At 37.2% G+C, this 13,216-nt stretch overlaps 1 protein-coding gene across 6 annotated transcripts in view; it reads left to right on the top strand.

The window, feature by feature from the left end:
• Positions 1-13,216, top strand: part of Ccdc15 (coiled-coil domain containing 15) — a 70,774-nt gene that overhangs the window by 32,577 nt on the left and 24,981 nt on the right. For 5 of the 6 annotated variants that reach the window (XM_060371727.1, XM_060371739.1, XM_060371746.1 and 2 more), the window contains 2 exons: positions 5,425-5,520; positions 7,320-7,423. In XM_060371727.1, the coding sequence (XP_060227710.1) occupies positions 5,425-5,520; positions 7,320-7,423 (200 nt within the window). The remainder of the gene's footprint in view (positions 1-5,424; positions 5,521-7,319; positions 7,424-13,216) is intronic. The other variant, XM_060371737.1, reaches the window with a different exon arrangement.

Below are 13,216 nucleotides of genomic sequence, written 5' to 3'. Positions count from 1 at the left end.
TCTCTCTCTCTCCCTCCTCATTCCTCCCCTTCATTCTCTTCCCTCCCTCTCCCTTTCTTCCCTTCCTCCCCCTCTGCTCCTATTTCCCTCTCTTTTTTCCCCTCTCTCTTCCTTCTACCTCTCTCCTTCTTCATCTCCACATATTTACTTTGTGACTTCAGCTGCCAGATATTTTTCATTCATTCATTCATTCATTCATTCATTCATTCAATCATTCAATCTCTTTACAGGCTGATCCCAGCTCCCTCCTCTCCTCCCAGTCCTACCCTCATGCCCCTTCCCCCACTTTCCCCTTACCTTCTCAGAGAAGGGATGCTCCCAAAGTTTCAACCCACCTTGGCACCTCAAATCACAGCAGGACTAAGCACATTTTCTCCCACTGGGGCCAAGTAGGAGAGGCAGCCCAGCTAGGGGATTCAGTGGCAGGTAACAGAGTCACAGACAGCTCCTACTGTTGTTGTTAGGGGGTCCACATGTTGACCAAGCTGTACATCTGCTACATATGTGTAAGGGGTTCTAGGTCTAGTCCATGCGTGTACTTTGGTCACTGATTCAGTCTCTGTGAGCCCTCATGGGCCCAAGTCAGTTGACTCGATAGGTCTTCTTGTGGTGTCCTTAACCCTTCCGGCTCCCTCTGTCCTTCCTTGCACTCTTCCACAAACCTCCCTGAGCTTGTACTATTGTTTGGCTGTGAGTCTTTGCATCTGTTTCTGTCAGCTGCTAGATGAAGCCTCTCAGAAGGCAGTTATGCTAGGTTCCTGTCTGCAAGCATAGCAGAGTATCATTAATAGTGTCAGGGGCTGACTGACTCCTATTGGGTGGGTCTCAAGTTGAGCCAGTTATTGGTTTGCTATTCTTCAAACTCTGCTCCATCTTTATCCCTATACTTCTTAATTTTAGATAATTTTTCGATGAAAAAATTATTATTGTGTGTTTATGGCATGACAAATGTTATTTACATCCCATGGAATGTGTGTGGAGATACAGTTTTGTAGAGTTAATGTCATCATTAGCTTCGCTTGTCACCTTGGCTCACCTGAGAAAAGGAAACCTCAGTTGAGGAATTGCTTCAATCAGATTGGCCTGTGGGCATGTCTGAGGGGAATTTTCGTATTTGCTAACTGATGTAGAAGGGCCCAGCCCATTGTGAGTGATGCTATTCATCAGCAAGCCAGGGGAGGCAGGCCATGTAAGCAACATTACTCCATGGTCTCTGTTTTAGTTCCTGATTTAGGTTCCTGCCATAGCTTTCCTCAGTGACGGACTATAACCTGTAAGCCAAGTGAACCCTTTCATTTCTAATTGCTTTTGGCTGGTGTTTGTCACAGCAGTAGAGAACTAAACTGGAATAGTTAGTGGTCTCCTACAGCTCCTTGAGTTTCAGGAACCAAACCCAAGTCTCCAGGCTTGTGCAGCAAACACCTTTACTTTCTCAGTCATCTGGCCCCTTTAGATACTCATAAAGCAGACTGGGGGCAGTTTTGCATTGAACTTTTCTCTTCTATTCTTGTTGCCATCATTTGGGTTAGGCCGTTGCCATTTCTTAACCAGTCTTTTAATTTGACTTTAAGTATCTATCTTCACTTTGTCTGATCTAGGAAACTTGATTTCCTGGCTTTGACTTTTCTATTACATTTCATTTATCTTTCACAATATGGTCACATAGAACCTGGTATTTAGAGATGCCAATTTAATTTTTAGTGATCTCAAATTGATCAGTTAGAACCTGTTATTCATTTTTATAAATTTTTCAATGCAAAATATTAAATGCAGAGGTATAGATAGCATAAAGATCAAAGTTACCTTTCCATTTTTATTTCCTCAGCCTTTCCTTTCCTTCAGACATACCTATTATCAGCAGCTTAAGGCTCATCAGTCTACACCACTTAATTTGCATAAATATACATATATGTATGCTTACAAATAAAGTTTTGATTGGATTGTATATAGGCTGGATTTTTATATGACATTGCATATCGATTGTTCAACTTACTTTTTAAACTTAACATATTGAACTGTGATAATAATAATTTATTTTTATATGTAGTAGAGATATGCAAATATTTAGGTATACTTACACCCTCTTGGAGATGTTTCTAACTTCTTGTGTCTCTGACTTTTACATTTACCCACTAGAAGCCAGTAGCAGGACACTGCTGCAAGCCCACTCCTGCTCCAGATTATGACAAACAGAAATGCCTGTAGGCATTATCAGAAGTGCCTGGGAGATAATTTTATCCATAGACAAGTGTTAAAAGGAAAAGTATTTTAAAAATTAATATGGAGAATTAAAAATGAAATATGAAGAAGTAATTCTGTGTTTCTTGTAATGTATGATGAACACCTTATAAAACTTTTAAGAACAAAATGTTGGTATATATAAATGTACTTCTTGGATAAATTCTTGTACATTGTTTAAATTCACAAACACCCTGTAGAAATAAATACACAGACAGCCGGGATGTTAGTAGAGTGCTTGATTGATTAGTACAAATAAAATCCCATGGTCCCACAATAAGTGAATGTTTAATTTTTTTAAATTGTGATAAAATACATGTAACAAAATTTACCAAGTAAACAATTTTATTTATAATATAAATATATTTTTGAATTTTTGAAAGAGTCTTTATATATATCATATATAGCCCAGATTGGCCTTGAACATGAAATCTTGCCTTATTCCCCAAGTATTGGGATTGTAGATATCAGCCACCACAAAGCTCATTTTAAGGGTCTTCAAATATAAAACCCTGTGGCAGTAAGTACTTTCACATTGTTAAACAGCCTGTCAACTGACTATCTCTAAAACTTTTTTTAAACTGTATATATCTGGAACTCTATACCAATTAAACAAAAGCCTCCTGCTTCCTTCTCCTGCACTATCCTGCTTCCAGTCTCGGAGTCTGATTGCTTTAAGTACCTTATGACATAGCTTCAAACAGTATTTGTCCTTTTGTGACTGTCCTGTTGCACTTAGCATTATGTTATAGCATAGTACAGTATTTTCACTTAAAAATTTTTAATAATATGTGTGTGTTGTATTTTGTTTATTGATTTATTGATGTGCACTTAGGTTGTTCTGAATAATACTTTAACACACATGAGTATATAACAGGGAAATGTCTCTTTCTGCTGCCAAAGCCAATAACTAGAGAAGCAGTGATGGAAGGAAGAGCTTTATTGGTAATAAGCTAGAAGTGTGAGATGGAAGGCTTTCACACCCAAGTTCCATCTTGTCAGAGGTTCCAAGCTGGAAAGCTTGCATGGTGATTCTGGGAGTCTGTAGTCAGGTGAGCACTGGAATGATGATTAATTCCTTTGTGTGTTTGTGCTGGGAAACCCATGCATGCAAGGCGAGTGTTTTACTGTGGGGCTCTCCCCCTAGCCTGACAATTAATTCTTGTAGTAATTGATTGTGCTGACATGGTTTTGGTTCATAGGTCACCAGGAATTCCAGGCATTCCTCTTTCCTGTAAACCTAATGCTGATGAGTAGGAAGTCATCCTGCCAGTGGCTTTCTTGTATGGCAAGGCTGACATCAGTGTTAAGTATTTGGAAAGTGGGTCATAATGGACCAAGGCAAAGCAAACACAGTGAAAAATGGATTTACTCTACTGTTAGGGCATGAATTAACCAATTCAATTTCAGTTAGCAGACTTGTACTGTATGAGTGAATTTACTTACCTGGTTTGGACTATATAATACTTCTGGTCTCTGGGATAACAATTTAAAGAAGGAAACATTTATTTTGGTTCATGATTTTGAAAGATTCCCTCCTATGGTTTCTTGGTCCCAGGTACTGAGACAGAACATCACTGGCAGCAATATGTGAAGAAGCAGATGTTCAAGTCATGGTGGACAGAAAGAGAGGAAGGGACTCAGGACCCAGCATAACCTTCAAAGTCACACACCCAAGAGCTACTTCCTCCAACTAGTTCCTACCTCCTAAACTTTCTAAAGCCTACCAAAGTAGCACCAATAGCCTGGGACCAGTATATGAACATACTGGGGTGGGGCATTCATATTCCAAGCATACCAGATTTGAAAATTTCTCCCATTTCCTATGTTGCCTTTTTACTCTCACAGTGTCCATTTGTGTGCACGTATTAATGTAGTCTAATTCATTTTTTCTGATGATACCTATTTTTTTTTTATTCAAGAAATTGTCAAATCTGATTCTAAACAGCTTTCCCCTCTTCCAGGCATTCTGTGGTTTGCTTTCTTACACTTACATCTCTTGATCTGACTCATGTTGACTTCATTTTTATAGATGGTATATACTAAGGGCTGAGCTTTATTTATTTATGTATGTATTTATTTATTTATGTATTTTGTTGGAAAAGCCATTTCCCCAATACTAGTTGTTGAAGAGACTGTCTTTTCCCAATGAATGATTTTGGCTTCCTTATCTAGAGCATTTGACCATGTGTACGAGGTCTTATTTATAGTCATTTAGTTAATATTTATATTTATTGTTATTTAGTTATATCTGTTTTAGCTATTTCTGTGTAAAGGTCCTGATTTCGTTTACGTGGTTTGGCTGGAGATATAACTCAGTAGTAGAGGGTTTGCTACATGTGCACAAGCCCCTGGGTTTCATCCTCAGCACCGTATAAAAGAAAAATTATTTGGTCGATCCCTTACCATTGATCTCAGCCAGCAGCATCACAACTCAAACCTGAATAAAACTTATCTCACGTGTATTTTCTCTGTAAGGCACCTACCCCACTGCATGCACCCAAGGCTGTTGTGCAAGGAATTGAACCCACATCACAACCTTTCTATGCTTAGGAGTGATAATATATCAGTATATTGATAATACGTCAATATACTGAGGGGTGGAGGGTCATCTTAATGAGAGAAATTACCAACAACAGCACAAAAACACATCAAGTTTGTCACCAAGTAGACTGTGCTTGTGTATCTGAGAGCTGAAACAGTCCAGCTGGCAACATGTATTTTTTGTTACTCAAATCTTTATGTCTGCAACTGTGAATGTTGAGGTTACATAGATGTGGATGAATTAGACAAGTTTGTAAATATGATGATGAGTACAAAATAAAGATTGGCTAAATGTACAATTCAGTAATTTGTGAGTATTTACTACAGTCAATATGAGAGTATTTTCATCACCTCAAAAAAATCCTGTTGCCAGGAGCAGTCTGGTTCCTTAATCTCACCTCTAGTACTAAGGATCAATAACTTTTAAAATAAAGAATTTTAAACTATTTTTTTCTTTTTAAAAGTTAGAAATTATTGCTTAGGTTATAGAATGCTCAGGTAGGTGTACCAACTCACATGACTTTTTGTAGAGGGTATAGTAGATACTCAGCCCCAGTTTCTTCCATGCCATACCAGACAGACACATCAAGAGGACTCAGAGATTTTAGCAGTTTTGTCCTAATTTGTAGTTGGATTTTGTAGCAGGTCTATGAGGAGTATCCATCGGGACTGAGCACCGAACCTCAAACTCGACTGGCGTTTCAGTCTGGAGTGGATCAAGAAGAAGACAAAAAAGAGGTATGCAATGGTGCTGCTTCTGAATTCTCTGTGTAGTTGGAAGCAATTAACTAGTCCAAACAACAGGACTTCTGGGGCTGGAGAGATGGCTCAGCAGGTAAGAACATGCTGCCCTTTGAAAGAATCTGAGTTCAGTTCCCAGCCCCTCCATGGGCCCTCACAACCATCTATAGCTCTAATCTCAGGCAATCTGATGACTTCCTCTGACCTCTACAGGCACATATGCACTTATTATACAGGCCTACATACATGGAAAATGCTTTGCCAGCATGCACAAGAAATATGAAAGATTTGAGTAATCCAAAATGTATGTTGCCAGCTGGGACTCCCTTTGAATCAGCTCACAAACAAGCATACTTTTGCAATCTACTTGGTGACATATTTGATACTTTTTTGTGTTAAAAAGAGTTGGTAATTCCTCTGATTAAGATCCACCCCCCAACACACACTATTCTGCTAACACAATATCACACCTAAGCATAGAAAGATTGTAGAGTAGATTTAATTCATCGTGTAAAGGGTAGAGGAGGGGAGGCTGTTATGTGCCTTAAAGAGAAAATACACGTGTTGGATAAAATAAAAATGAATAAATATTAAAAGAAAAAACGGATTGGAGAGATGTCTCAGTGGTTAAGAGCACTGATTGCACTTCCAATGGACCTTGGTTCAATTCCCAACACCCGCATGGTATCTCACAACCATCTGTAACTCCAGTCCTAGAGAATCCGGCACCCTCTGTGGGCACTTCACATACATGGTACGCAGTTGTACAGGCAGGCAAAAACATTCATACACATTAAAATAAATATTTTTTTAATATAGACAAGAAAAACCAGAAATTCCAAAGATGTTAAGTCGTCATAATGTGCTTAACTTTCTTATAGGCTCCTGGTTTTTAAGGGGCATTGTGTGAAATCAGATTTGATCCAAGTGAATTTCTCTAGCTGTACATATTTGCCAGTATAACTTACATAAAATAATATTTTAAATATTTGGCTTTTCCCCTTCAATGAAAAGGTAGTTTAAATTAAGAGTTTAAATCCTGTTCTTGTGCCAGTGTTAGATGTGAAACATTTTTCTGGTGTATCTTCAATAATAAGAGTTATTCATTAAGATTCTTCTTACCAAAGCATATGTATAAATATGTCATCCTTTTGAGTAGCCTATGTCCTTGAAAGAGAATATGTTAATCCAGAGGTATAAACAGATCATGACAGTATAGTACCACTTGCTTTTATTACGCTTATTCCATTTATGATCATGATAACCTGGATATACTTCATCCCATCTGAACTTCTCCCCATTATGTATGGCTAGGCTTGGAGTGTGTTTTTGTGATGTGATTTTAGTCTTTACAAGTTAAATGGGCTATTGTTCTATTATGAAATGCCTTTCTCTTTGTGCGGCTCTACTTTTATGACACTGCTTGAGAACACAGGGTAAATATAGTACGTACCTTATTGTGTCAAATATAACAATTTCCTAGGTACTGTTGACAAGTGGACCATACTAAGGGCAAACTGATATACTGTGTTTTTCTTCAGATCATATTAACTAGTTCAGCTTTTACTAAGGTAAACTAAATTTTCACTTTCACCGGTCTGTCTGTTAACAAAATAGCTATGTACTTGAAAACGTAATATCCTTTTTGTATATACTGTCATGAATATAGAAGGAATTTAATGATCTTATCACCTGTAATCTCACTATCTTGACAGTTTTCTTCAGAATAAGAATATTGTCTTTCTTTGTAAAGTTGTCTGTGAATGGGCTTGATAATTTTAACCTCTTTCCTTTAGCGTCAAAAGCAATATCTGAGACAGAGGAGGCTTTTCATGGATATTGAGAGAGAACAAGTGAAAGAACAAAACAGACAAAGGGAACAGAAGAAGAGAATGGAAAAGTAAGTTCCTTGATTTGTATTCTGAGGCTTAAATGATCAGTTAAGGTAATGTAATGCTTGCTAAGGCTAAGGGCTAAAAATCATCAGTTTTGGGCTCAGGATATAGCTCAGTGGTAAAACATATGCTTAGCATTCATAGCGCCCTAGGCTCAATCCCCAGCCACTATACCACTCACTACCCTAAAAGAAAAAAGAAGAGAAGGATGAGCAGTAATCAAGCAGTAGTTTTGTGGTTTTGCTCTAGAAATAATCACTTTTAATCTAGAGAAAGTGCTAAAGTTGTAGGTAAGTACACAAACTCACTTTGTAGGAACTCACTGTGTAGAACAAGCTGACTTTAAACTTGTCATCTTTTTCCTCTGCCTCCCAAGTGCTAGGATTACAGGTACACTTCTGTATCTTGCTTGTTTGACTTTTTTAATACTTAAATTTTAGAACAGTTTGTATTAAAATTTAGCGATAGAGTTTCCAAATATCTTCTGCCCTAGACATGCACAGCTTTCTCACTAGTAGAGTTTTGTTATACTTTGATAAGCCTACATCAACATTCTGTTACACAGAGTTCAAGGCTGGCTTTAAGATTCATTCTTGGTATTGTATATTCAAGTATATAGTAGTGAAATGTGTCACATACATATCATACAGATTATTTCAATTGCCCTGAAAACTCTGCTTGTATATATATTTTTGTAGGGCATATGGAGGTCAGAGGTGGATGATGTCAGGCATCTACCTCTATCACTTTCCACCTTATTTTTGAGATAGAGTCCCTCATTGAATCTAGAGTTTGATATTTTGGTTAGAATAGCCCCTGGAATTTTCATGTTTCCATCCCTCAATGATGGAGTTACCACACCTGGCTTTTACACAAGTCCTGATGCTTGCACATACTCATCCCATTAAGCTATCTTCTCACTTCTCTGAAATGAGTATAATACCTATCTTCTGGTATAATGATTACATGAAGTGGAGAAATATAAAGAACTTACTATTATGTCTGTTCTGTCCTTACTAAAATTACTGTAAAGAGTCACTGTCACTGCCATAATGTTTAATAAATAGGGGACAGGCAGATGGAGAAAAGGAGACCCAAAAATGTTAATTTTATTACTAAAAGTGATACAGGGATCATCTGCGCTAACATTTCTTACATTTTTTATTCTTAGTACCCGTTTTTTTTTGCTACTTTGGGTATACAGTTTTATAAGTGGTATATAGTTGAAAATTTACTGAGAAATCATAAATTTATTTTCTTGATATCATTATATATGGAATTATATGGAGACAATATAATAATAAACTTTTGCCACCTATTAAAGATGAGGAATTTGCATACTAATGAAATGAATATGCTAATTTAGTTTTTATCACTGATTTGAATATTTGACCTTTAGGATGTAGAGGATTTTCAATATTTTTCAGAGTTGATATTTTGATTTGATAATCATTAATTTACTGAGAATTCACTTCAAATAAAGATATTGTACAAAATGGGTGAAGTATGCCTAGACCCTTGTTAGATGTTGTTAGAAATTCTTTTCTAATACCAAGCCAAAATGTATGTAATGGTTTTTAAGTTAGCAACTGTTAATGGTTTTTAAAAATAAAATATTCTAACACAATACAATCTAAAGATTTACTAACTTGGAACTTAACAGCTGATACAATCTTAAGATACAGTAATTTGATCCTGAGGAATGATGTAGGAACATATAGAAAGTCTTTGTTTTAAAAGCAGGAAACTTTCTGTGAAAAACATGCAGTTTGCAACATAACAGTATTCTCAATTCTCTGCTGAGGTATTTCAGACAGTGTTTAATGTCATGGCCATGCACAGAAAAAAAGTGTGCACTAAGTTAAAAATCAATGCTGTAGGGAAGTCATGTTATAAATTTGAATTTTCATCATTAGGTATTCAGAAACCTTTCACTGTTGCCAAAATTGTATGTCCCCTCTCTTAAGTTGTATAATCCTGTGTGAGAGTGGCACACAGTTTTAAGAAATTGGGAGCTGGAGAACCAGAGCAAATTCCCACCCTAAACAACACTATCATCTGTATTGTTTTTGATGAATGAAGGTGTTTTGGAAGCACAGGGAACTGGGCATGGTTGCAGTGAGTCTTGGCCAGGGACACTTAAGAGGCTGAGCAAACGGCAATTTTGGTGGGAACTCAGGCACACATAGCCAGAGACTCCGTTAGGATCATCTAGGCCTTGCCTTTTGAGACAGGATCTCACTGGGGGATCTCACAGGATCCCCCAGACTGCTCTCAAATTCCACCTGCTTGACTGCTGTTACAGGCATGTGCTATCATGCCCAACTTTATTATTAGACCCAGAGCCTAGCTGTGTACCTTCTAGTCAAATGCTTGACTACTGAGCTACACCAACTCCTATGTTATTTCTTCTCCTTCTCCCTCCCCCTTTTTGCTCTCTGCACCTTTTCCTTCTCTTCATCCTCCTCTTTGTGGTAGTTTTCCTTCATTGTCTGCTCCTCATCGATTTTTATTTTAAAGATTTTTTTAAGTATGTATATATATGTGTGTCTGTGTGTGAGCCTTTGCACCTGACTGCAGGTGCTTTAGAGTCCAGAAGAGGGTATTAGGTTACCTGGAGCTAAAGTTACAGGCAGTTTTAAGTTGCCTGATGTGGGTGGGTGGGAACTGAACTCTTGTCCTCTGTAAGAGTAATACCTGCTCTTAACCACTGACCCATCTCTTCATCTCATTTTGTTTATTTGTTTTTCAATATATAGGATATTATATAGACCAGGGTATCCTTAAATACCCATGTAGCCAAACATGGCCTTGAACTCCTGATTCTCTTATCTCTACCTCCTGTGTGCTGGAATCACAGGCTTAAACCATAATACTTTGACATCCATGTATTTTCTCTCTCTCTGTCCTCCCTTAGTTGACTTTTTAAGAGTACTTCCTTCTGACTGAATGTCCTAGTTCCTTCACAGTAGAGTGTACAAGGACTGAGGAAGTTTTTAGTGTGACAGTTCACTGGTGAGACCAGATTTCCTTTGAGGTGCTTGTGTTTTGTGTATGTCTTTATTCTTATTTATATCCCAGCCCAAGGTATGTAGCAATACTGATGATGTTGTTGTCTAAAAGCCACTTTATGTGCTTGTACATTTGGATATGTCCTGGAAAAAAATCGTTATCAAGTTGTCTGGTATAGTTTTTGGTAGATTTCTAATATTTCAGGGTTTTGTTTGTTTGTTTGTTTTTGATGTCAGGTTTCATGTGGCCAGGGTTGATCTTGAATTTACCATATAGTTGAGGATGACCTTGAACTTTTGATCCTCCTGCCTGTTCAAGCATAGTTGGCACCTTTCAATTGCTGAGATTGCAGGTATGCTTTGTGTATGATAGGCAAGCAGTCATCTAAACTATACTGCATCCGCAGCTTAGCTCTTTTGTGTTCATAATGTTCTTTAGAACTGTGGTTATATAATCTTTCTCAATTACAACAGTAGAGTCTAAGGAAGGATATTGGCTCTGAGGAAGTCTGTAATACCTGTGCCATATTTATCTTAATATGTCTTATCTTTTAGCCATAATTATGGTCTGATCAACATTAAAGATATCTTTCAGTTCTTCGTGGGCCTGTCAGGCTAAAGACAGAATAGAAATGTATTTAGTTCAGTTTATTTAACTGAAACCAATATGCCTCTCCTGTAGGCTTGTTGTCTAGCCTAAATCATATGACAATTGGCATAATCAGTGGGAAATTTTTTAATTAAATTTAAATTAAAACAAACAAACTTTTCTCCTTAAGGATTTTATTGCTATCTTCTTCTGGATAATCATTTCCTTAGATTTAGACTCTTGACCTTAGAGAATAATATGAAAGTTACTGATGATTTTACAGGTAGCACTGGAAGACTTAAAATCATACAAAGTTAATTTTTTTTTTTTGCTTCTTTTTGTTGTTGTTGAAGAAAATAAGTATGCATTGTTTAATGGAGACTGTGTTTTAACTTGATGGCAGAAACCACTTTCTAAAATAATTATGGATCTGCTTTTTAAGGATGAATTGATAACTGCTCCTTCTTGCCTACTTATGAGAGTGAAATTAAGAGTTCCACTAATTTAGCAGCTACTTATTGGGCTACTATTTATTGGTGGATGTCTTAGATTTAGGGATATGTGAAATGAAAAAATACAATACCAGTCTTCAAGAATAGGAGAACAAATAAATAAGCAGATCATCATCGTGCTTTGTATGCTGTAAGGCATCCATTCCTAGCTCTGCTTCCGACCTCCTTATAAAATGAGGATAATATTATGTTTTTTGTAAAGATGCTGTGTTGATTAAAATAAGGTAGTATCTTACCTAAATGAACTTGAATTCTGTAATGTAGTGCATTTTCAGTAGCTGTTAGTGGCTGCTATTGTTATGAGAAATAAAATAATATATGGGAGCACAGAAACTGTTTTTAAACCAAACATGAGAGTCTGGGTGGCAGAGAGGATGACTTCTCAAATCTAGGTTTTGAGTTACTAGGGGGGAAGGAGGAGACAATAATTGTAGGTTAAAGGACCAGCATTGCAGAAACGGTTATTTGTGAGATAATATGACATTTCTGATGTGATCAGAGTTAAATAAATGGCAAGATGTGAGCCTTAAAACAGAAAGACAAGATGATAAAGAGCTTAGTGTGTTAGGAGGAAATTGGACTTTAAACTGAGAACAGGAGCCCAGTTAGAGGCATTGTGGGAATAGATAAGACTAACTTCTAGGAGGTTATTGAAATAAGACAATTTAAACCAATTTAAAATATATACTAAGCCCTTGTTGTGAGTCAGCGGCATCACACAGATTACCGTGTTCTGTTGATCTAGCCATCTTTCACTACGAGTCATTGTGTGTCAGTACTCTATTAGGTGTGACACTGAGTGCTATAGAGACTTGATAAGAGAGATAAAGGTAGATAAATAGGTAAGATAGATAAAATAATCTTTTCATTTTAAAGATGAGAAGATGAGTCCTACAAGGCTAAGCTTTCTGCCTAATATAAACCCACACACCTATGAATACTTGATTTTTGACAAAGCATCCAAATCCATTCAATGGAAAAAAAAAAACAAACCAGCATCTTCAACAAATGGTGCTGGTCCAACTGGATGTCTACATGCAGAAAAATGAAAATAGATCCATATTTATCACCCTGCACAAAACTAAAGTCCAAGTTGATCAAAGACCTCAACATAAAACCAGATACTCTAAATCAGTTAGAAAAAAAAGTGGGGAACAGCCTAGAACTCATTGGCACAGGAAACAACTTCCTGAACAGAACACCAACAGCACAGGCTCCAAGAGCAACAATCAATAGATGGGACCTCATGAAGCTGAAAAGCTTCTGTAAAGCAAAGGACACCGTAATCAAAACAAAATGACAGCCTACAGATTGGGAAAGAATCTTCACCAACCCTTTATCTGACAGAGGGCTAATATCCAGTATATATAAAGAACTAAAGAAGCTGAAAAGTAACAACCAAGGAATCCAATTAAAAAAATGGGGAACAGAGCTAAACAGAGAGTTCTCAATAGAGGAATATCGAATGGCAGAGAAATACTTAAAGAAATGCTCAACCTCATTAGCCATTAGGGAAATGCAAATCAAAACAACCCTGAGATTTCACCTTACACCCATCAGAATGGCCAAGATGAAAAACTCAAGTGACAGCACATGCTGGAGAGGTTGTGGAGAAAGGGGAACCTTCCTCCATTGCTGGTGGGAATGTAAACTGGTACAATCACTTTGGAAGTCAATCTGGTGCTT

The sequence above is a fragment of the Meriones unguiculatus genome, chromosome 1, assembly GCF_030254825.1.
Source record: "Meriones unguiculatus strain TT.TT164.6M chromosome 1, Bangor_MerUng_6.1, whole genome shotgun sequence".
Lineage (NCBI taxonomy): Eukaryota > Metazoa > Chordata > Mammalia > Rodentia > Muridae > Meriones > Meriones unguiculatus.
This window is presented reverse-complemented; position numbering and strand designations above follow the sequence as displayed.